Source organism: Muscardinus avellanarius (assembly GCF_963383645.1).
Source record: "Muscardinus avellanarius genome assembly, chromosome: 10".
Lineage (NCBI taxonomy): Eukaryota > Metazoa > Chordata > Mammalia > Rodentia > Gliridae > Muscardinus > Muscardinus avellanarius.
Genome location: NC_137796.1, coordinates 111,786,846 through 111,811,218, shown reverse-complemented (window position 1 = coordinate 111,811,218; position 24,373 = coordinate 111,786,846). Strand labels below are relative to the sequence as shown.

Here is a 24,373-nt window from a genome sequence, read left to right as displayed (position 1 = left end):
AAAAAAAAAAAAAAAAAAGATCCAAGACCCTGGCACCACTGCACGTGTCAGGACAAGCAGTGCTTCGCCGCCCGCTCCAAGTCCCTCCATTTCCTCTGAACCGCTGCACCCTCCATTCGTATGAATGAACATGGTGGCCAAAGGGCTGTTCTCGGGGTCCCTCAGTCACTGGAGGCCACCTGCCCTGGAAGGCCTCCAGCAAGCACGGAGCCTAAGGTCAGGGCTGGGACGCTGAGGGCCTTGTGCACAGTCCTGCGTTTGGAAGGGCCGCACGCGGCATGACCTTGCTACTCAATTCCAAAGCCCAGAAAGGTGCTCCTGGTGGTGGGGGCCTCGGACGCTGCGCCATGTCACGACAACAGCGCTTTCTACTCAAGAAGATCAGGGCAACAAAGAACTGCGAGGACTTCAAAGTTGAAAACTACCTTGTTTAAAATTCCCTTGGGGCGCACGGCCCCCAGAGGGCACCCGCGCTGAAGGCCTGCATGGCGCCTGTCTCAGCCTTTCTTCTGTTTGAGTTTTTCTAAGTACACCTGCAAGGACTTCTGGATGGAGTCTTTGGAGATGAAGCTGACGAAGTTCTGGATGTCGGCCTCACGCTGTTTGACCAGGTGGTCCACCGTGGCCTTTCGCATCATGCTCTTGGTCAGCTGCCGAGCGTGGTCTAAAGAAAATGGGGGCCATCTGTGAGAATCCCCTTTCAAATTAGCGGGGCCTCTGGGCGTGGTGGCACACGCTTATAATCTCAGCACTTGGAAGGCTGAGACAGGAGGATCACACAGGTTCAAAGCCAGCCTCAGCTACTCAGTGAGACCTTGTTTCCAAATAAAGTATAGAATAGGAAGCCAGGCGTGGTGGCGCAAGCCTGTAATCCCAGCATTTGGGAGGCTGAGACCGGAGGATCGCGGTTCGCGGACAGCCTCAGCTACTTAGTGAGGCCCTCCGTAACTTAGCGAGACTCTGTTTTAAAAAAATAAAGAGTAGCTCGGCGTGGTGGCGCACACTTGTAATCCCAGGATTTGGGAGGCTGAGACTGGAGGATTATGGTTTGTGGACATCCTCAGCTAATTAGTGAAGCCCTCCATAATTTAGTGAGACCCTGTTTCAATGAAAAGACTAAAAAAGAGGGCTGGGGTGAAGCTTGGAGGTACAATGCCCCTGGGTTCCATCCCAGGTACCGCAAAGGATGATATTGTAAAAATTGTTCTACAGCCGTGTGTGGTGGTACAAACCTGTAATCTTAGTACTTTGGAGGCTGAGATAGGAGGGTTGCAGGTTTAAGGACAGGCTTAGCAATTTAGTGATACCTTGTTTCCAAATAAAATAGGGCTAAGAGTGTAGCTCAGAGGTAAAATGACTCTGGGTTTAATCCCCGGTACCACATGCACACAAATTAAATTGTTTTTCAGTTTTTTTTGTTGTGGTACTAGGGCTTGAAGCCAGGGTCACTGTACCTATACTGAACTATACTTCTAGCCCTCTTACTTTTTATTCTGTTTTGTTTTTGGTACCAGAGATTGACACAGTGGCAATCTACCTCTGAGCTACACTCCCAGCCCCCCCCTTTTTTTTTTAAAATTTATAATTCTGAAACAAGATCTTGTTAAGTTTCTCAGAGTCCTACTACATTGCTCGGGCTTGGCTTCAAACCTGGGATCCTCCTGTCTCAGCTTCCCAAGGACTGGGATTATGGGCAAGCCTGGCAATTTTGAACCTCTGCTCTTTAGAATTGTGAGAATATCTGGGTGTGGTGGTGCACACTTGCAATCCCAGTACTTGGGAGGATGAAACAGGCAGATCACAGATTTGAGACAAGCCTCAGCAATTAATTTATTTGCGGTACTGGGGTTGGAACCCAGGGGCATTCTACCTCTGAGCTACACCCCCCAGCCCTATTTTTTATTCTTTATTTTGAAACAGGGTCTCACCGAGTTATGAAGGGCCTAAGTAGCTGAGGCTGGCCGCGAACCACAATCCTGTCTCAGCCTCCCTAATGCTGGGGTTACAAGCGCGCCTGGTCAGCTTCAGCAATTTAGCAAGACTCTCGGCAACCTAGTGAGATCCTGTTTCAAAACAAAAACTAAGCCAGGCATGGTGGCGCATGTTTGTAATCATTCCCAGCATTTGGGGGGCTGAGACAGGAGGATGGCAATTTGCAGCCAGCCTCAGCTACTTAGGCCCTTTGCAACTCAGTGAGACCTTGTTTCAAAAAAATAAAAAATAGCTGGGCGTGGTGGTGCACACTTGCCCCGCTTGGGAGGCTGAGACAGGAGGATCGCACAGGCTCGAAGCCAGCCTCAGCTACTTAGCCAGACTCTCAGCAATGCAGTGAGACCCTGTTTCCAAATAAAATATAAAATAGAGCCGGGCGTTGTAATCCCAGCATTCGGGAGGCTGAGACCGGAGAATTGCGGTTCGTGGACAGCCTCAGCTACTTAGTAAAGTCCTCTGCAACTCAGTGAGACCTGGTTTCAAATAAAAAGAATAAAAAATAGGGCAGGGGGTGTAGCTCGGAGGTCAAATGCCCTGGTTCCATTTCCAGACCCCCCCCCCCAAAAAAAAAGAATAAAAACTAGGGCAGAGGGTGTAGTTCAGAAGTCGAATGCCCCTGGGTTCCATCCCCAGACATGCAAAAAACAAAAACAAACAAGTAAAATAGGTCTGGGAGTATAGCCTGGAGGTAGAAAAGTCCCTGGGTTCCACCCCCAGTACCATTAAAAAAAAAAAAAAAAAAAAAAGGGCTGAAGGTATAGCTTGGAAGTAGAATGCCTCTGGGTACCACAAACAGGTAAAACAAACCCCCAAAATAAAAAGGCTGTGGGTGTAGTTTGGAGGTAGAATGCCCGGAGTTCAAAAAAATCATGAAAACCAAATTCTGTGGCTTTTAAGCCACCTGTGGTCTTTTGTCACGGCTGCCCAGGCCCCAACGCAGCCTGCTGTTGCAGCAGTCCTGTGCACACATGGCCTTCCCAGGTGAGGCGTGGTCTCCCCAGGATGGAGCAGCAGGCTGCAGCGGGGGAGGGGCTCCTCTGTGCCCACAGCTGCCCCCTCCCCGCGCATGCTCCTCACCTGGAATGGCCATCCACTGGCTCATCACGGACAGCGCTGTGCTCTGCACCTTGTCCTCAGGCACCACCTGGTCCACCAGGCCCACCTGGAGGGCCTGTGCGGGAGGGAAGAGCATCCCCAGCTGCAAGGCGCGCTCTGTGGCACGGTGCCCGATGGTGTTCACCATGGTGTCCTTGAACCTGGAATGTAGGTGCCCGCTCACCTTGGGGCTCTGGGTCCCAGAGGGTCCTTTTGGTCCAGGTCAAGTGCAGCCCTGGCCTTACCAGAAAGGGGCGACGATGCCCAGCAGGGTCTCGTTCAGTCCTATGACGTACTTGGGGTTGTCAGCGAGGACCCGGTAGTCGCAGCAGATGGATATCATACAGCCCCCGGCCGGGGCGGCTCCCTGAAGGAAGACAGTCTGGGCTGCTGGTCCAAATCATACTGCAAGAGGGCCAGGTCCAAGGACCCCCGAGGAAGAGCTTGCAGACGTGTATGAGCTATTGGGGCGCCCACGCTCCCCTTCCCGATGGGCTGTACGGCAACCTGGGCTCATTATACACGAGGAAAGGGACAGAGAAGAAAGCGGCCTCCCAGCAGCTGTGCAGCAAGGGTTCAGAGGGCCATGCTGTACATCAGCCCAGGGACTTCAGGACTCTCAGCCTTTGGGGCCATGGAAACTCTGTTTGTGGTACTTGGGATTGAACCCAGGGGCTCACACATGCTGGACAAACTCTGCCATTGAGCTACACCCCCGTCCTTTCTAGTATATCTGGAGACAGGGGCTCACTAAGCTTCCCAGGCTGCCATGAACTTGTGATTCTTCTCTCAGCCTCCTGAGTAGCTGGGATAACAGGCCACCAGCCCAGCTGGAAAAGACACTCTTGCTAACTTTCAGGTCAGGGTGTGCAGCTAGTGCTCTGCTTTCTCTTTTACGGCTTTTGTAGAATGTTAACACTCCAAACAGCATTTATCAGAGCTGTCACTCCACACTAGGCCCATTACCGTCCCCCGAGGCAACCCCCAGGACGTCCTAGGAACCCCGAACTCACAGCCTGTTCTGCTGTAGGTGCACGCTGCCCCAGCGAGGCCTCCGGCATCTCCTCTCCAGGCCTGTCTCGCCCGTACCCGAGGCTTCCTAACCCCACTCTGTCCCTTCCCTCGGCCTCCTGACTGGTCTCAGCCACCCCTTGGAGCACACCAGTTCCTGAGGTTGACTCCTGGCCCTTCCTGAGCCACCTTATCTTCCCCAGGTTGGGCCAGGGTGAAGCTTCCAAACATAAGCTCACTGCAGGCCAGGCCCTGGTGGTCACCGGCCCCCATCTCCTAGACCAGCCCCCCAAGAGCCGGGGAGCCCCGTGGGGTGGGCATACGCACGTTGATGGCAGCAATCAGCACCAGGCTGGACTGGTAGAGCCTCAGCCACATCTCCTGCACGGCCTTCCAGTACTCGGCGTAGTGGGCCGGGTTCCTACCGCACATCTCCATTAGATCCAGGCCGGCTGAGAAGATGCCGGGGCGGTCCTGCAGCGAGGGCCAGGGGTGTGCTCAGGACTGCAGGATGCCGACCCCACAGAGCCCAGAGCTGGGGCTGCAGCCCCAGAACGTTCTTGCCTTCACGTCTTCACACCAGAAAGGACAGAGCTGGGCGGGCTGGGCACCGCGCCGGGGCCTGTGGTCTCAGCACTGCACGCCTCTGTCAACCAAGCAGAGGAACCTGGGGCTCTGGACAGGCCCTGGCAAGAGCACATGTTATGCTTTACCTCCAAGAAGTCAAGCCGGCCGAGAGGTACTGGAGCATGAGAATGATCTAGAAGGCGCCCTCAGTGCATGGAGCATGAGAATGATCTAGAAGGCGCCCTCAGTGCATGGAGCATGAGAATGATCTAGAAGGCGCCCTCAGTGCATGGAGCATGAGAATGATCTAGAAGGCACCCTCAGTGCACGGCTCACATCCTCATGGCTACCCAGGAAGTGGCCGGGGGAGGGACAGTGGTGCACACCAGGGCAGCGCCCAACCTGGGCACTCAGAGCACTGGGGCTAGGCCCGGCTCCGCAGCCCCCACACAGGGCACCACAGGCCAAGCTCCCTGCGCCGCGGCCTCCTTGCCTCCAGTTATTCTCCCGTGGCCCAGCTCCTGGGTGGTGACGCCCAGGAGCTGAACAGGACAGGTGTCTGTCCTGTGCTGTCTGAGGCGGGCTCACTGTCCACACCGCACCCCTCAGCTGACCTCGTTTACTGTTTCTGTGAAATGTGTTTCTACTCTTGTAGCCTAAAAAGACCCAGCAGAGATGAAAAGTTAAGCTACTGTTGTACTACAGTTCAGGTGCTGCTCATGGGACCGAGTCAGGGAACCCTCAAGACACCCCCAGTGCTCACTGCAAGGACAGCAGGGGTCTAGGCCGGAGGGCTGACGGCCATGTGGCAGGTTTAAAAAATTTATTTTAGCCGGGCGTGGTGGCGCATGCTTGTAATCCCCGCGCTTGGGAGGCGGAGACAGGAGGATCGTGCAGGTTCGAAGCCAGCCGTGCTGGCGTAAGAGACCCTGTTTCAAAAATATAAAAATAGGTCTGGGAGCGTAGCCCGGAGGTAGAAGGGCTTCCAGGAACCCCAGTACCACAAAAAAAAAAAAAAAAAAAAAAAATTTATTTTAGCCGGGCGTGGTGGGCACGCTTGTAATCCCTGCGCTTGGGAGGCTGAGACAGGAGGATTGCACAGGTTCGAAGCCAGACTCAGCTACTGAGTGAGGCTCTCAGCAACTCAGTGAGACCCTGTTTCCAAATAAAATATAAAATAAGCCTGGGAGTATAGCCTGGAGGTAGAAAGCCTCTGGGTTCCACCCCAGTGCCACCAAAAAAAAAAAAAAAAAAAAAAAAAAAAAATTGCCCAGGCTGCCCTTGAGCTTGTGACACTCCTGCTTCAGCCCCTGTGGCCATGGGTTCCAGGCACGTGCCGCCAAGCCCCGCTCCCTGGGATCTTAACGCTAGAACCTCACATCTCCTCCATGAGTAGCGCTCCTGTCCTTGGAGCACAGAGCAATCTCCCCTCCAGAGGCTGGCCGGGCCGGCGGGGGCTTAGCCCTTGGCCCAGCTCCACGGTGTGGACAGAGCAGCCCTGCCCTGGAGGTGTCTCTGCTGTCCCTACACCCCAAGCCCACAGTGATGATTCCCCACCAAGGAAACAGAGCCCTTCGGGCCAGTGATGATGGCAGCCTAGCCAAGACAGTCTGCTTCCTTTTTTTTTGGTACTGGGGTATCTACCTTTGAGCTTCACCCCCAGTCCTGTTTTTACTCTTTATTTTGAAACAGGGTCTCACTGAGTTGCAAAGGGCCTCACTAAGCAGTCACGGCTGGCCACCACCTGTAATCAATCCTCCTGTTTCGGCCTCCCACGTTCTGTGATTACAAATGTGCACCACCACGCCCAGCTGACAGTTCACTTCCTATACCACTACCAACCACAAAGCTAGGGCGACGCTGGTCCCTGGCCTGGTCTCTGTACTATAGTGGCGCTTGGCTTTGGGGACACTTGTGCTGTCTGTTTGACTTGAAAGGTGGCCCCTGTGATCTTCCGGCCCCAACAAAGGGGCTAAACCAGTTCCACACGGAAACTCCAGTCCAGCCTGGGCTGGGTCCTTGAGGTCCACCTCAGGCAGCATGCACTCCTCGGGGCCCCTGACTGCCCCCTACCTTGGCGACACTGTCCCGCGGATGGTGCCGTCTCTGGGGCATCCTTCAACGCGGTTGGGGCCAAATCTGGGGTTCTCGGGAATTCAGGTAGCCCTCTGAGAGCCCGACCTGAGGCTGGCCCACTGCTCAGGGGCCAACACTCCCTAGGGGAGGGTACCCTGGTAGCCGCAGGCACGTTTGCTTAGGGCCACCCTCTTAGGAATCAGCAGCTCAAGGCTGACTCATAAAACCCTCGCTCTTCCCCTCGGGGTTCAGCCGGAATGCAGAGCACCACGCTTCCTGGCCCACGCTGTGGCGGCGCTGCCTGGCTCCTCCACACCACCTGACACGGGCTCCCAGCGCCCACGCAAGCCAGGACCCCGGCCCCAAGCGAGCACCCACCGACGTAATGACGACGCCGCGGAAGGCCTTGTCATTCTCCAGCTTCTCTAGGCTGATGTTAAACTCCGTCAGGAACTCCAGGCTCAGGCTGTTCACTGGGGGGTTCTTGAACTTCAGCACAGCGACCCCTGGTCCAAAGAACGAGGAAAAGGAAGCTCACAGCCGGCACTGGGAAAGCACCTGACCGCCCTGCGCCCTGAGAGCTCCAAGAACCAGGGAGAGTCACCTAACACAGCTTACCATTGTTAGAGTGAGCAACCAAGCTGGGAGTGGGGCACACGCCTGTAACTGCAATACTCGGGAGACTGACACAGGATTGCAAGTTTGAGGCCAGCCTCAGAAACTTAGTGAGGCTCTGGTTTTTTTTTCTTTTTTTTTTTTTTTTGGGTGGTACTGGGGTTCCTGGAAGCCCTTCTACCTCCGGGCTACACTCCCAGACATATTTTATATTTTAATTTGAAAACAGGGTCTCTTAAGACAGCAAGGCTGGCTCCAAACCAGCGCGATCCTCCTGTCTCCACCTCCCAAGGACAGGAATTACAAGCATGGGCCACCACGCCGGCTTTTTTTTTTTTTTTTTTTTTTTAAACTGGGGATGGAAACCAGGGGCATTCTACCTTTTTTTTTTTTTTTTTTGCGGTACTGGGGATGGAACCTGGGGGCATTCTACCTACAAGCTATACCCCCAGTCCTGTTTTTTCTTCTTATTTTGAAACAGGGTCTCACTGAGTTGCAAAGATCCTCAATAATAGCTGAGAATGGCCGTGAATATGTGATCCTCCTGTCTCAGCTTCTCAAATGCTGGGATTACAAATGTGCGCCACCATGCCCAGCCTATATTTTATTCTTTATTTTGGAACAGGGTCTCACTGAGTTGCAGAGGGCTGTCTGCGAACCCGAATCTTCCTGTCTCAGCCTCCCCAAAATGCTGAGATTACAACCTAGCCTTATTTTAAATTCTTTTATTTATTTATTTTTTTGGAGGTAATGGGGATGGAACCCAGGGTCATTTTACCTCTGAGCTATACCCCCAGACCTATTTTTATTTTATTTTATTTTTTTTTTTTGGTGGTACTGGGGTTCCTGGAAGCCCTCTATCTCCGGGCTACACTCCCAGACCTATTTTACATTTTTATTTGGAAACAGGGTCTCTTAAGCCAGGGAGACTGGCTTCGAACCAGCGTGATCCTACTGTCTCCGCCTCCCAAGCAAGGGGATTACAAGCATGCCCACCACGCCTGGCTATTCTTTATTTTGAAACAGGGTCTGAGTTGCAGAGGGCCTCACTAAGTAGTTGAGGCTGTCCGCAAATCTGGATCCTCCTGTCCCAGTCTCTCAATTATTCTTCCTTATGTAAAAGGGTCTCACTAAGTTGCAGAGGGCCTTATTAAGTAGCTGAGGCTGGCTGCCAACCACAATCCTCATGTCTCAGCCTCCCAAGTACTGGGATTACAGGTATGATCCATCATGCCCAGCTTTTTTTTTTTTTTTTTTTCCCAAAATCATGCCTCATACATGCTAGGTAAAGGGCTTTCCCACTGACCTGCATCCCTAGACCCTTTTTACTTTTTTTTTTTTTTTTAGGTACTGAAGATTGAACCCAGGGGCATTCTCCTCTGAGCTCCATTCCCAGCCTGATTTTTTATTCTTTTTTTTTTTTTTTTTTTTTTTTTTGGGCAGGTCTTGGGGGTGGGACCCAGGGGCATTCGACCTCTGAGCTACACCCCAGCCCTATTTTTAATTTTTTTATTTTGAGACAGGGTCTCACTAGTTTGCAGAGAGCCTAAGTGCTGAGGCTGTCCGCGAACCACAATCCTCCGGTCTCAGCCTCCCGAATGCTGGGATGACAAGAGTGGCTGGCTCAGCTTTGATTTCTAACTTACATCCTCACTGCAGAGCAGCCTGTGGCTAATGCCAGGGAGGGGCTAACCCCACCACGGCAGGCGATGTCCTCAAAGCTACATGTGTATGAACCCTAGGCCAGCAGGGCTCCTGGGGCTGGAAGGTGGAAGTTTCAGAATAAGGTGAATGCTTGGTGCACAGTGCCTGCCAGCACGAAGCACAACAGACTAAGAGGCTTCAATGATAAAATGTGTTCTTAAGGGGGTTCTGCAGAACAAAAGAGCAAAGTCTAGGTGTCCCCAAGACATGCTCCTCAGAAGGCTCTGCATGTGTGGGAGGCCTCCTGGCCTCCGGTGCTGCTGGAAGCCCTTAGCGCTCCTTGCTGCAGGACACTTTTCTCTAGTCTCTGTTTTTTTTTTTTTGCAGGTCTGGGGATGGAACCCAGAAGCATTCTACCTCCGAGCTACATCCCCTGCCCATTTTTTATTCTTTATTTTGAAACAGGGTCTCACTAAGTTGCAAAGGGCCTCACTAAGTAGCTGAGGCTGTCCGCAAACCACGATCCTCCGGTCTCAACCTCCCAAATGCTAGGATTACAAGCGTGCGCCACCATGCCTGGCTGCCTCTGTCTTTAAAGACACTTGTCCCAGCCGGGAGTGGTGGCGCACACTTGTAATCCCAGGATTCAGGAGGCTGAGACCAGAGGCTCGCGGTTCGATGACAGTCTCAGCTACTTAGTGAGGCCCTTTGCAACTTAGTGAGACCTGGTTTCAAAATAAGGAATAAAAAAATAGGGCAGGGGTTGTAGCTTGGAGTTCAAATGCCCCTGGGTTCCATCCCCAGACCCGCCAAAAAAAAAAAAAAAAAAAAAAAAGACACTTGTCCCAAGGAACCAGGCCCACCCTTCTCTGGTTGGACTTTATCCAAGCTTGACTTTTTTCTTTAGTACTGGGGATTGAAGCCCAGAGCCTCTACCACTCCCTAGTAACAGTAAGTCAGGAGGCCAAAGCAGGACCATCACAGGTTCAAGGACAGCCTGGACTACTTAGCAACACCCTGTCTCAAAATAAAAAGAGCTGGGTGTGGTGGTGCATGCAACTTAGTGAGACCCTGTTTCAAAATAAAGAATAAAAAATAGGGCTGAGGGTGTAGCTTGGAGGTAGAATCCCCTGGGTTCCATCCCCAGTGACACACACACACACAAACAAACACAACTCCAAGAAAGGAACATGCAGGGAGAAACATGAGTGGGGCCCCGCTCCTGCTCCCTTGGGCCAGAGGCTGCAGACACAGCAGGCAGGAAGGAGGAGGCCTGGCTGGGGCTCGGGCTCCACCACGCATGCTCTCATGATTCCTCCCCTAGCTTCTGAAATGCTACCATTCCTCACCAGCGCTGGGGGCTCAGTCTCTGCAGTCAATACAAAGTGTTCTCTGGGGATGGAACTAAGTCTGGGTGGCAAATGGGCTCTCTTGGCACCTTCCCCATGAGGAAAAGGTAACTATTACTCTGTTACAGGTTTGCATAAAAGAAGGGAGCTAGCCAGGCATGGCAGAACATGCCTATAATCCTAGTACTTGAGAGGCTGAGACAGGAGGATGGCAGGTTCAAGGCCAGCCTCAGCTACTTAGAACCTCAGCAATTTAGTGAGACCATTTCAAAATTAAAAACTAGAGATGAGGTAGCTGGGTGTGGTGGTACATGCTTGTAATCCCAGTATTCAGGGGGCTGAAACAGGAGATTGTGGTTCACGAACAGCCTCAGCTACATAGTGAGGCCCTCTGCACCTTAGTAAGACCCTGTTTCATAATAAAGAATAAAATATAGTGCTGGGGGTGTAGCTCGGAGGTAGAACACCTCTGGGTTCCATCCTCAGTACTAGAAAGGAAGAGAGAGAGAGAGAGAGAGAGAGAGAGAGAGAGAGAGAGAAAGGGAGGGAGAGGGAGAGAGAAAGAAAGGAAAGAAAGTAATAGATAGATAGATAGATAGATAGAAAGAAAGAAAGGAAAGCGCTCCCCAAACCTGGCTGGGAGTGAGGCCTCTGAAATTAACTCTGAAGTTTGGCAGACCAGCTGGCACTAGGGGAAAGGTAAAAAGGACAAAGGTGAAGAGGAGTTAAGGGCGGAGAATCTGGATGAACTTAGCCTCTTTCCTGGCACAGGGTGGGTTCTAGATAAATGCTTTTTAAATAACAGGATGAACAGAATCTAAAATCAGCTCCAGCCGAGCAGTGGTCTATGCCAGTGATCCTAGTAGTTAGGCGGCTGAGACAGTGGCATCTCAGGTCAAGGCCAGCTGCAACAACTTAAGGTGACCCCCAAGCAATTTAGCGAGGCCCTGTTTTTTTGAGGGTACTGGAGATGAAACCCATAGGCATTCCAGGCTACACCCCCAGCCCTGGGATTACAAGTGTGCGCCACCATGCCCGGCTTATTTTATTCTTTTTATTAAATTTTTATTTTTTGGTGGTACTGGGGATGGAACTCTTCTACCTCTGGGCTCCAGGCTCCATTCCCAGACCTTTTTTATATTTTTATTTGGAAACAGGGTCTCTTAAGCCAGCGAGGCTGGCTTTGAACCTGCGCGATTCTCCTGTCTCTGCCTCCCAAGCGTGGGGATTATAACCGGCTTATTCTTTTTATTTGAAACAGGTTCTCAGTAAGTTGTGGAGGGCCTAAGTTGTTGAGGCTGTCCTTGAACCTCTTGTCTCAACCTCCCAGGTACTGGGATCATAAGTGTGTACCACCATGACTGTCTAGCTAATCCTGTTTAAATAAAAATAGGGCTGGGGATATAGCTAAAAAATCAAATCAGAGCCGGGCGTGGTGGCGCATGCTTGTAATCCCCGCGCTTGGGAGGCTGAGACAGGAGGATCGCACGGGTTTGAAGCCAGCCTCAGCTACTGAGTGAGGCTCTCAGCAACTTAGTGAGACCCTGTTTCCAAATAAAATATAAAAAAGGTCTGGGAGTATAGCCCGGAGGTAGAAAGCCTCTGGGTTCCACCCCCAGTACCACCCAAAAAAAAAAAAAAAAAATCAAATCAGCTCTAATATGGTACTGAAGAGCAACCTTTTCTTTTTGTGGTGTTGGGGATTGTAGTATTCTACTTCTAGGCTACATCTTCAGCCCTATTTTATTTTTTGTTTGGAAACAGGGTTTCACTAAGTTGCTGAAGCTGGCCTTGAACCTGCAACCTCCTATCTCAGTCTCCCAAGTACTGGGATTAAAGGTGCCACCACACCTGGCTGATTTTGTTTTTTGTGTTACTGAGGAATGAATTCAGGAGCACTGTGCTTCTGGTATTTGAGCTCAACGCCCCTTGCCCTTTTTATTTTGAAACAAGGTCTCCCGGTGTTGGAATCTTTGGTCCTCCTGATTCTGACACCCCACCCAAGTACTGGGGTTACAGGTCTGCGTCACAGTGCCCCACTGGCTAAAAGTATTACTGTTGTTGTTATTATTATTATTGTTATTTTGGGGGTGCGGGGGATGGAACCCAGGGGCATTCTACCTCCGAGTTACAGCCCCAGCCCTATTTTGTATTCTTTATTTTGAGGGTCTCACTGAGTTGCAAAGGGGCTCACTAAGTAGCTGAGGCTGTCTGCAAACTATGATCCTCCTGAATGCTGGGATCACAAGCGTGCGCCCCACGCCCGCTGGCTACAAGTATAAGTAGGTCTCTTCCAATCCTCCTTCCAAGCCTCAAGTTGCCCAGAAGAAAAGCAGCATCTTAGTATTTCATTTCACAATGCCTAGCTTTTCTACAAGAGTGGGGACAGAACTGGGCTGGCTGGCCCCTAACTCTACTTTTCACCACAGAGACATAGAGAGTTCTCACATGCTGCAGTGAGAACGCTTTGCAAACACTGCTTGCTAATTTGGGAGCTTCTGGGGCTGAATACACAGAGGTTCCTGGAGGGCGGCACGCAGCGTGGGCCTGTGCCTGTCTCTGTGTCCTTTCACCTGTATCTTCTGGGGACTGAACCCAGGAGCATTCTACCTTCAAGTCACAAACTTAGCCCTATATATATATATTTTTTTTTGGTGGTACTGGGGTGGAACCCAGAGGCTTTCTACCTCCAGGCTATACTCCCAGACCTATTTTATACTTTATTTGGAAACAGGGTCTCACTAAGTTGCTGAGAGCCTCACTAAGTAGCTGAGGCTGGCTCTGAACCTGTGTGATCCTCCTGTCTCAGCCTCCCAAGTGCAGGGATTACAAGCGTGCGCCACCACGCCCCGCTCTATTTTTTATTTTGTTAAAAATTTTTTTTTTTTTTTTTTTTTTGGTGGTACTGGGGTTCCTGGAAGCCCTGTAAGCCCTTCTTCCTCCGGGCTACACTCCCAGACCTATTTTATATTTTTGAAACAGGGTCTCTTACGCCAGCACGGCTGGCTTCGAACCTGCGCGATCCTCCTGTCTCCGCCTCCCAAGCGCGGGGATTACAAGCGTGCGCCACCACGCCCGGCTATTTTGTTAAAATTTTAAAACATGCCTTTACTAAGTTGCTGAAGGCCTTCTAAATTGTTGATTGAGGCCTGGAACCTGTGATCTTCCTATCTCGGCTTCCCAAGTACTGGGATTACAAGTGTGCACCAACATGCATGGCTCATGTTTGTAGTAAATTTTTGGTGCTGGGGATGGAACCCAGGGGCATTCTACCTCCAAGCCCCCCACCCCCGCCCTTGCAGGCCTATCTGCACAGCAGGTGTCCTCCAGGGGCCTGTCTGCAGGGGATGCTGGGAGGCCGCCGGCTGTCTGGGTGTAAAGCTTTCCCAGGCTCTGCTCTGGCAAGCCGGCCTCCTCGCTGGAGGGACACTTGGGGCTTCTCTTGCAAAAGTGCCTTCTCTATTCGTGCTGGGACGTTCCGACGGGGAGTGGGGCCGCTGCGAGGGGGCTCCAGGCTTTGGGGATTGTAAAGAAAACTTTATTCGAAAGTACTTCCAATCATTGTCAACAAACTTCGCAGCTTAGTTAAGGGCCCGCAGCCCTCAAGCTTTAAAAGCACAAAGGCTTTCCTCTCGTATTGCACAAGGCCATTTAAAACACCTGGTGCGGGAGCTTGCTTACAGCCGCGGGCCGGCGCCCCCTCCCCGCCCGGCGCCCTCCCCTACCTGCCGCGGCGTCCGGCTCCACCAGCACCCGGTGGTTCGCGAAGCGCCGCACGCCGTCCCGCGCCCCGGTGCGCGCGATCCCGAGCCCTGCGGACAGCGCAGACCCCGGTCAGCGGGCGGCCCGACCCTGACCCCGACCCCGCCCCACCCGGGACCCCCGGCCACACCCGCGCTGAGAAGGGCGCGCAGAGGAACGCGCCTCCCCGCCGCCAGCGCCATCTTGAGTGTCGGCCGCGCACGCTGGCCCCGGGCTCGGCGGGAGGCGGGCGGCTCCTCCTCCGGCCGCCCCGCCCCGCCCCCGGCCAGAGGTCGGCGTCCGAGCCGGAGCCAGGGACCCGCTGCTGGCCCCGCCATCCTGCGGGCCGGGCAGCCCAAAGGAGACCCTGCTTCTGCGACCTGCAGGCCACCCCGAGGACCACCCCCCGGACCACCCCGCAGACCACCCCGAGGCCATGGTGCGGGTCACCCCCTAGGCCACCTCATGGGCCACTCCCCAGACCACCCGGTTGGCCACCTCGGGGCCACGCCGCCGACCACCCCACGGGCCACCTTGAAGACCACCCCGAGGGGGTCCCACAATCCACCCCAGGGCCATGCCGCGGACCACCCTGCGAGCACCCCCCCAGAACACGGGGGTGGGGGGCACCTCACAGACCACCCTGAGGACCACTCCACAGACCACCCCGTGGGCCACCCCCCAGACCACCGCGATGACCACGACTGCCTGTGGCAAAGGAGCTTGCGGGCAGGCCGTGTGTGCGGCCAGGACAGGCGGGCAGCTCCGCGCGGCACCACCACTCCTGGGGTGCAGCCACTCAGGTAGAAATATGCCCATGGCTGCTCTGCACAGTAGCAGCAGATGGGCCTCAGGCAGGAAGAACCTCGTTAGACAAAGGTGGCCAGACCCCTCTGGCTGCCTGCTCCCATGAGCACCCTTCACCAGTACCCAGACCCCTCCCCTCCATGCCACTGGCAGGGGGCACTAACCACCAGGGATCAGTACCTGGACCCTCTCCCTCCCGCTGCCCACAGAAGCACTGACAACCAGGCAGCAGTACTCAGACCCCCTCCTGGCCCCGGGATGCCAGCAGCAACGCCTAACACCCTGGCACCAGTACCTTAGACCCCTCCCCCCACAGGAGCACTAACACCACAGGTACCAGTACCCTGTAGTCCCCCTGCCCCCCATAGGACCACTTACCACCTCAGACACCAGTACCCTGTACTCCCTTGCCTCCTGTTTACCCACAGAAGCACCTAACACTCCAGGCACCAGTACCCCGTGTTCCAGCTGAAAGCTTTTGAAGGTGCCATTTTGGAAATAAAATTTTAGCCCTTAGTCATCTGGCAATGGACAAAGTGGAGTTTTTCTGCAGACTAAGGGACAGGAAGAGGCAGTGAAACCATCATCTCCTGGTTTATTCAGCACAATCCCTTCACTACGCAAAAAGTACAAACATAACCTTATCTAAAATGCTACAAAGTTACAAAACTCAAAACAAATTTTATAGTACTGACTGTACAATAAATGCCAAAAAAGCAATGTACACATTGTCAAAGTAACCTGCAAGACCAACAGAATGGCAGGCAGGGAGCTTGCTGCCATGAGCCGGCTGTCAACTGGCTCACCAATTCAGAGTAGGAGGCGTGTGGGGGGCAGGGGAACCACTACAGCAACTAACAGGTGGTGGGGACCTTGCAGGGCGTCTGGCCCAGAGGTGAAGGAGGACTGAAGCAGGGCAAGAGGCCAGGCCCACAGGAATGGCCCTTCCTGCAGGACTGCGCAGCAACAGCAAGGGCATTCCCAGGCGGCCACACTGCCACCTGGAGGCCGGCGTCCCTGCTGGCTCTGCAGAGCCCGTGGACAGACTGGGGAGCAGGAAGGGGGAGTTTCTAACCAGAAACCAGCAGGGCACCAGCAGGGACACAGCCCTGAACCAACAGCACTTCTGCAGTCCAGGTGGCCTGCGGGGCGAGCATCTCAGTTGCGCCCTCCAGGCCTGCGCGAGTGAGGGGTCTCCTGTTGCACCTCCTTCGCTAGAAAAGTGACGTAACGGGGCCGGGGATGGGAGGTGGGGGCCTCTGTGGCCTGCTTATCGAGAGGAGTTGGAGCTGGAGCGGCTCCTGTGGCGGCGGCGGCCAGGAGAGCGGGACCTCCGGCGCACTGGGGACCTGCGCCTTGGGGAGCGTGACCTGCAGGAAGAGGAAAAACCAAGTCAGGGGCAGAAGCAAAAGCCCAGAAGTGCTTGGGTAGTGGTGGTGGAGGAGCTGGCTTCTTTCTGAAAGAATCCTTTTACTTTTCAACTCTACAAACTGTGACCTCTGCTAGTAACCATCCGTTACTCCACTGACCCCAAACTTCTCTTTCTCAATCCTTACACTTCCTTAGCCTGGAATGGCAGGGGCCAGCACTGGCCTCAGGACCCACAGGCCTCTCGGGAGCTCTCGCAGGCCATGTACTGATGTTGGAAGTGGTCCCAGTGCACGCGGAGGGCCTTCAGCCTGTCACCGGCAGGCACGGTGACGGCTTTCTCTTTCCCCAGCAAGCCCCTAAGGGCGACTACAGTACCTGCTCTCTGCCCAGTAGCACAGGGCAGGCAGTACCAAGCAAAGGCTCGAAAGCCATCAGCTACACAGGTGATGACAGCAAACTAACTTACCTTCTCCGCATGCGTGGGGGCGACCTGCGCCACATTGGAGGCGGCGGCAGCATTCTCCTGGGAGGGCTGAACCGTCGGGGGGGTGGCCTCGGCCAGGGGGCCAGCACAGCTGTAGCAGTGATCTCCTGGCCATCGATTTGTCCTGTTGAAAAAAGACCAGGTCATGAAATACCCAATAAGCACCCACTGCAGGCAAGGCAGAGAGGCTGGGCAGGCCATGGCAAACAAGGCAATTCCAAAATCACTCCATGATTCAGGTTTCACCACAGAAAAGTACAAGGGGGCTTGGGACCTGGTAGCCCACCCAAGTGAAGACCTGGAAAACGTGCTGGAACTCACTAGGTAGGAAGGCAAGACCCAAAGACCCAGGGAGAATGTGAATGTGAGGCTGAGGACAGAGTTCCTTCAAAGGGCATCAGCATCAGCGCTTCCTCCTCAAGGACAAGGACGCAGGGCAGGGCCAGAAGGGGCGGCTCCTGCAGCAGCAAGATGAACTGACATTCAAGAGAGGGAGGACTTCAGGAGGTAACAGGTAAGCAAAAGCACCAGCACTTAAGAGATGGATTCCTGGGGGCCGAGGTAAACTACAGCGGGGGCCAGGGGCACTTTACACTATGTAAAAAAAGAGCTGGGCATGGTGACACATGCTTGTAGTCCCAGTACCTGGGAGACGAAACACAGGTTCGCAGCCTGCCTCAGCTACTTAGTGAGGCTCTTAGCAACTTAGTGAGACTGTTTCCAAATAAAATATAAAATAGGTTGGGGGTGTAGCCCAGAGGTAGAATGGCCCTGGGTTTCATCCCCAGTAACACACACACACACACGCTGGGCTTGATGGCGCACGCTTGTAATCCCAGTATTCAGGAGGCTGAGACTGGAGGATCACGGTTCACGGACAGCCTCAGCTCCTTAGTGAGGTTCTTTGCAACTCAGTGAGACCTTGTTTCAAAACAAAGGATAAAAAATAGGGCTGGAAGTGTAGCTCAGAGATAGAATGCCCCTGGGTTCCATTCCCCGGACTGGAAAAAAAATAGTAAAAAAATACATGCTAAAGCCAGGTGTGGTGGTGCATCCTTGTAATCCCAGCATTTGGGAAGCTGAAACAGGACAATCATGGTTCACGGGCAGCCTCAGCTACTTCACATGAACGTGCCTGTAATCCCAGTACTTGGGAGGCTGAGACAGGAGATCGCAGGTTCACAGCCAGCCTCACCAAGTAGACTCTTATCAACTTAGCAAGACCCTGTTTCAAAATAAAAATAAAACTGGCTGGGCAAGGTGGGGCACACTTGTAATCCCAGCATCGGGGAGGCGGAGCGCAGAGAACTGTGGTTCATGGACAGCTTCAGCTACTTAGTGAGGCCCTTCCCAATTCAGTGAGACCCTGTTTCAAAAATAAAAAGACTTGCCGGGCATGGTGGCATACGCTTGTAATCCCTGCGCTTGGGAGGCTGAGACAGGAGGATCACACAGGTTCAAAGCCAGCCTCAGCTGGCTTAAGAGACCCTGTTTCCAAATAAAATATAAAATAGGTCTGCGAGTGTAGCCTGGAGGTAGAAGTTCCCTGGGTTCCACCCCCAGTACCACCAAAAATAAATAAATAAATAAATAAATAGACTAAAGTCAGGCATGGTGGCGCACGCTTGTAATCCCAGTGCTTGGAAGGTTAAGACAGGAAGATAGCACAGGTTTGAAGCTAGCCTCAGCTACTTAATGAGGTTCTCAGCAACTTAGTGAGACTGTTTCCAAAAAAATTAAAAAATAGGGGTGAGGGTGTAGCCCGGAGGTAGAATGCCCTTGGGTTCCATCCTCAGTACTTAAAAAAAAAAAAAAAAAAAATAAATAAATAAAAAAATTGGACTGGGGGTATACCTTGGAGGTAGAATGTCCCTGGGTTCAATCCCCAGTACCCTCCCCACACAAAAAAAAAGAGTAAAAAGAGGTCTACAGGCATGGTGGAACACACCCATAACCCCAGTATAAAATAAAATAGGGCCGAAGTATAGCTTGGAGGTAGAATGCCTCTCGGTTCTATCCCCAGTGTACTTCTGTCTCTTTCTCTGTCTCTCACATGCACACACGCCTCAGGATGGTGCCTGTATGCAGACAGTATTTCAGCACCACGTGGGTGTGTGCAATGGCACCGGCAAGGGAAGGCAGCATCAGGAAGGAAGCCAGGGGTGGGAGAAAAAGCAAACTGAGGTAAAGAAGCAGTAACCCCAACTTCAAGACTGTCTCCACAGCCTCAGGCACTGCACCCACAGTCCCTTCTGTACCTGTAAAGTGCCCAAGGACTCTTTATCTTTTCAGTGCCTACCCTACAGTGTGCCCAGGGGCTAACTCAGGAACGTGGACTTGTACTCAGAACATACAAGAGGCTTATTAGCTTAAGTAAACTCTGTCTAAAGCGGCCCCCAGCCCACTGCCAAGACCAGCTCAAATTAGGGATTTCAAAGCAATGACTATAATGACAGTGACAAATACATCTCTGGCCAGCTGCCAATAAAAGCCAATCCCTCCAATCTCCTGGAGACATGTGGAGTTGTTCTACTTGATGAAATACAGCAAAGTAGAGGTACATAAATCCTAGCAGATTCTTAAGAAAATTTATAATTTTTAGTCATGCCCACCCTGGGTATCCCGTCTCCTGAGTTTTTAGCTGACTAGCGTGCACTGATTTTGTTAAATACCAGATGACTGGCAGATGGCAAAGCAAAGTTATGATTCATAGGGCTAAGAACTAATGAGTGACATAATCTAGTTTATGATAAGCTCCTATAACATTTCAGAAGAGCTTAAGTAAATTCAAAGAGAAGTTTGCTAAGTATGCAGAAAATTTCCCTAATACTCAGCTTCTACCAGTGCTCAAAAAACCATTCAGGAGCCGGGCGTGGTGGCACACACTTGTAATCCCAGTGCTTGAGAACCTGAGACAGGAGGATCGGATCGCACAGGTTCAAAGCCAGCCTCAGCTACTTAGCGAGGCTCTCAGCAATTTAGTGAGACCCTGTTTCCAAATAAAAGTATAAAATAGGTCTGGGAGTATAGCCCAGAGGTAGAAAAGCCCCTGGGTTCTATCTCCAGTCACACACACACACACACACACACACACACACACACACACACACACACACACTCAGCAATTTATGAAGCTTATCAGGGCTTCTGAGGACTCGAGGTTCTGGGGCATTTGCTTTCTTCCCCACTAGGCCTCATGCCCACACAGTGCCATGGGCTCCTGTTCTCAGCCCTAGCTGTACCAATCATGGCAGTAGGCAGGTACACTCCCAATTCCTCAAATGCAAACTTGAAGACAAAACAAAATTGGTTACCCAAAACTGTTGCTAGGTGTCTATATGCCTTAGGAACCATTCTGCCTAGCCGGGCGTAGTGACATTTGCTTGTCACCCCAGCATTCGGGAGGCTGAGACCAGAGGACTGCGGTTCGTGGACAGCCTCAGCTACTTAGTGAGGCTCTCTGCAACTCAGTGAGACCATGTTTCAAAATATAGAGTAAAAAATAGGGCAGGGGGTGTAGCTTAGAGGTCAAATGCTCCTGGGTTCCACCCCCCAAACCCACAAAACTCAACAACAAAAACATTCTGCCCAACACAAATAGCTACAGATGTTAAAAATACAAGTGTTTCCCTTTCCCCAGGCAGCATGGAATAACCTGGGTAGTGACTTCTCCTAGCTCTCACGGACTTCTGGGTATCTTTGATGCACTGCCTGTATGTTACAAAATACATGCTTTTCGCTGGGTGTGGTAGAGCATGCTTGTAATCCCAGCATCCAGGAAGCCGAGACCGGAGGATTGTGGTTCACGGACAGCCTCAGCTAGTTAGTGAGGCCCTATGCAACTCAGTGAGACCCAGATTCAAAATAAAGAATAAAAAATAGGGCAGGGGGTGTAGCTCGGAGGTCAAATGCCCCTGGGTTCCACCCCCAGACCCCCCCCCAATACTGCTTTTGCTGAATGCTAATAAACTTCTGGGTTCAAGGAGGGACACCCCACCATCTCTCTCTCTCCCTCTCTCTCTCTCTCTCTCTCTCTCTCTCTCTCTCTCACACACACACACACACACACACACACACACACACACACGTTTGAGAAGTGGATAAATTCTGTGAATTTAGTAAAATCCTTCACTCAGCAAAATAATCCTAAAAAATGCTAAAATGTTGGCAAAATAGAAAATGATTTAGAACGACTGAAGAAAATATTCCCACATAAGAAGCCAAATATATTCTTTTTAAGAAAAGCTGCATTTGGGTCTTTAAGCTTTTAACAGATTGAAATTTCTTAAAATGCTAATATATTCACATTTGCTCAATTTTGTTTCAAGAACAGTATTCCATGAAACCTGTTTTATGTAAACACACCCCCAATGAACAAGAACTGGGATCCCGAAAGCGTCCCAGTGAGGCCCGTGGAAGCTGGCTTGCAGGGCCCACAGGGGTCTGTGGGGACAGAGGCAGGAAGGGAAGCGGCGGCCACTCACCTCCATCCATGTGCTTCAGCGCCTTCTCGGCTTCATCTGGATTCTCAAACTCCACATATGCATAGCCTTTGGACAGATGAGGATGCATTCTTTCTACAGGCATGTCAATCATCTTGATTTTCCCATAGGTAGAAAATATCTCCATGATGTGATCCTGGAGGGAAAGAAGGTCACATGACTACCACCCACCAGTAACCTGTTTAAGAGTCAAAATTCACATGACTAAAAATCTCAGTGGTTCGAGCACATCCTGCCTTCCAACAAGAACCACGGCCATTTTGGGTTAAAACTAGATGTGTAACAGCCCAGTTAAGAGGAATCAACTAGTGCTCTACGCAAACCACCCACAACCAGCCTTCTGAAGGTTATCGTCTAGGCGCACCTGTGTCAGGGCCTGCCTGCCCACCCCTGCTCAGATGGAGCCAGTCCTCACCTTGGTCACATTCCTGGTAAGCCTCCCAATGTGTACTTTGGTAGGTTTAGGGGAAGGGCTCCGCCTTTTCCTCTCCTTTTCATCTCTTTTAGGTGGTTTGGATCTGACATAAAACAAGATGAGACACCAGAAACAATTTCTGTTAAGTCAGAGTGTACTGGATTTGGGCAGGAGAGTAACTCAGTGATTGAGGCCCTGGGCTGGGTGGCCAGCATAGCCCCTCCAAAACCCCAGTAACGAAGCGTTGAAATCTGCTTGTATAGCAGCTTTTTCTCTTTTTGGGTGATAAAAGGGATTAAACCCTGGGGTGTTCTACCACTCAATGACACCCAAACCCCTACCCCCCACTTTGGGAACTGAAGAACCCAGAGGCATCTTTCTACTTCTGAGGTACATACTCCCAGCCCTATTTTTTTTTTTTCCTTAGCGGTACTGGGGATGGAACCCAGGGGCATTCTACCTCTGAGCTACACACCCAGCCTTATTTTTCATTCTTTATTTTGAAAGAGGGCCTCACTAAGTTACAAAGGGCCTAAGTAGCTGAGGCTGGCTGTGAACCGTGATCCTCCTGTCTCAGCCTCCCAAATGCTGGGATTACAAGCGCGCCCCAGCCCTATTTTATTATTTCAAGAAAGGGGTCTCACTAAGTTGCTGAGGACATCCTTGCCTTTTATTCTGAAACACGTTCTCTCTTTGTTTCAAGCTATTGTGCGCCCGACCTCAAACTTGTAGCCCTCCTGTTTCAGCCTCCCAAGTACTGGGATTACAGGTATGTGCTACTAGTACCCTGCTTATACAACAGCTTTAACAAGGAAGAGTTCCTACTAGTTCATGTGCTTTACCCTTGTAATCCCAGCATTTGGGAGGCTGAGACCAGAGGACTGCAGTTCGTGGACAGCCTCAGCTACTTAGCGAGGCCCTTTGCAACTCAGTAAGTCCTTATTTCAAAATAAAGAATGAAAAATAGGGCCAAGGTGTATCTTGGAGGTCGAATGCTCCTGGATTCCATTCCCAGTACCACAAAACCAAAACCAAACCAAACCAAAAACCAAACCGAATCAAAACCCAATGGAGCTGGAGAGCCCTTGGAGTTGCTTTTCTAATAACCATGTGTGTCCCTGGCTGGTCAACGATGTGGCACTCACTTGGAGCGGGAGCGCCGCCTGTTGTCATGTCTGCGTCGAGAAGGGCTAGGGGAGCCCGAGGAGCTGCTGGAACTGGAGCTTCGGGACGTGCTAGAGCTTCCCGAGCGGCTGGATGCTGACGAGGAGCTGGAGCCACTGCTCGAGCCTGTGCTGGTGCTGGATCCTGAGCTGGAGGTGGAGCTGGACCGAGACCTGAGGGCAAGGCGGAGGGACCACAGTGACAATGGCAGGTGGCCATGTCCTCGTAGTAGATTTCCCATGAGAGGAACCTGCCGGGTCTGCCTGTCTTGAAAGCCCCTGCTTTTCCCAGTGGGGAGATCTTTTCCCTTGAGAAGCTACAGTAGTGCAGCGACAGGAAAGGGGGCATGGGCCGACTACCAAAATTAAGCTCTAGACTAGGGCCACTCAATCACAGATCTGAGTAAGATACACATGAGAAAAACATATTCCCAAATAGTTCTATTTCTTGGTATCTACAGGAAAAAAATCCAAGTATCATTCCTCTATTTAACCAGAGCAGACCCCAAAGCAGTGTGCCCTAACTCAGAGCCTGTATTTACAAGCAAGGACACTGTTACTTTCTAACTGGTAGGAAAGACAGCCCTTGGTGGGCTGGCAGTTCCAGCAGCCTCTGCCCCACCTGGTGCTGCTGCTTCCACTGGAGGCACTGCGCCTCTTCCGAGTCTTATCCCTGCCACGGTCCTTCTCACTTGACTCCTTGGTGGCCCCTTTGTCTTTAGAGCGATCCTTGGACTTCTCATCAGAGCGGTCCTTGCGTTTGGTAGGAGAAGGAGCCCTGGATGGTGAGGAAGAATGTGAGACTGCGTGCTCCTCTGACCCAACCCTGAAACAATAGCACAACCCAAAAGAGGGGTCCAAAGGAGCTAGAGATCCCAGGTGATCACAGAGCAAAACGATCTGTGACTCTCACTGTAGAATGCATATTTTGGTATACAAAATTGGTATCTGTACAGGACACTCACTGTAGAATGCATAATTTCAATCTTCCCCTTTCTTAGGGTACCTAGTAGCGAGCACCCCCAAAGTAGCACTAGAAAAGTCTTACAGAAGGATTACCTAGTGCTGGACTTTTTATTATTTTCTTTGACTCCTAGCAAGCTCTTCTTTTTCACTCCTGATAAATCCATTCTCCCCTTCTGAGGTGTTCAGAGCAGCAATGGCGGCCTCACTTATCTGAACTCCCACTTCTAACTTGAGTCTGAGAAACGATCCCTAATCGATTGCAATTTACGCCAAAGAGCAGCCTAATAACAAGATAAAAGGATTTAAATAGAGTCAACGAGTTGGTAAGGCAACAATCCACTCTGCAATAAAAAGCTGAGCATACGAGAAGAGAACACAGTAAGCAAAGTGTCACGCAGTAAGAATTCTTCGCCCCCACCGGTTTCTTTTCCTTTGTGTGTGCGTAACTGAGGACTGAACCCAGGGGCTCTTCTAGGAGCTGGGTGGCTGTGCCCATCGCTGTTATTTAAGTTGGTACATTAGAGCACCACACTGGCAATCAATTCAGAGAAAACCTAACTTGACAGGGTCAGGCT

General features: G+C 51.8%; 2 protein-coding genes across 2 annotated transcripts; both read right to left on the bottom strand.

Moving 5' to 3' along the window:
- Positions 1–497: 497 nt before the first annotated feature.
- On the bottom strand, positions 498–14,428 carry ECI1 (enoyl-CoA delta isomerase 1; the record flags this gene model as incomplete). The annotated part of the gene is made up of 7 exons (XM_080703998.1): positions 498–664; positions 3,070–3,248; positions 3,333–3,454; positions 4,426–4,572; positions 7,120–7,247; positions 14,075–14,161; positions 14,242–14,428. The coding sequence occupies 7 exons, from the start codon at positions 14,426–14,428 to the stop codon at positions 498–500; spliced, it is 1,017 nt and encodes a 338-aa protein (XP_080560124.1).
- A 1,739-nt stretch (positions 14,429–16,167) lies between these two features.
- RNPS1 (RNA binding protein with serine rich domain 1) lies at positions 16,168–23,962 on the bottom strand (the record flags this gene model as incomplete). Its single annotated transcript, XM_080702823.1, has 7 exons — positions 16,168–16,267; positions 16,735–16,876; positions 21,237–21,390; positions 21,670–21,772; positions 22,815–23,006; positions 23,455–23,610; positions 23,892–23,962. 7 exons carry the CDS (start codon positions 23,960–23,962, stop codon positions 16,168–16,170), a joined length of 918 nt encoding a protein of 305 aa, XP_080558949.1.
- Between the last annotated feature and the right edge of the window lie 411 nt (positions 23,963–24,373).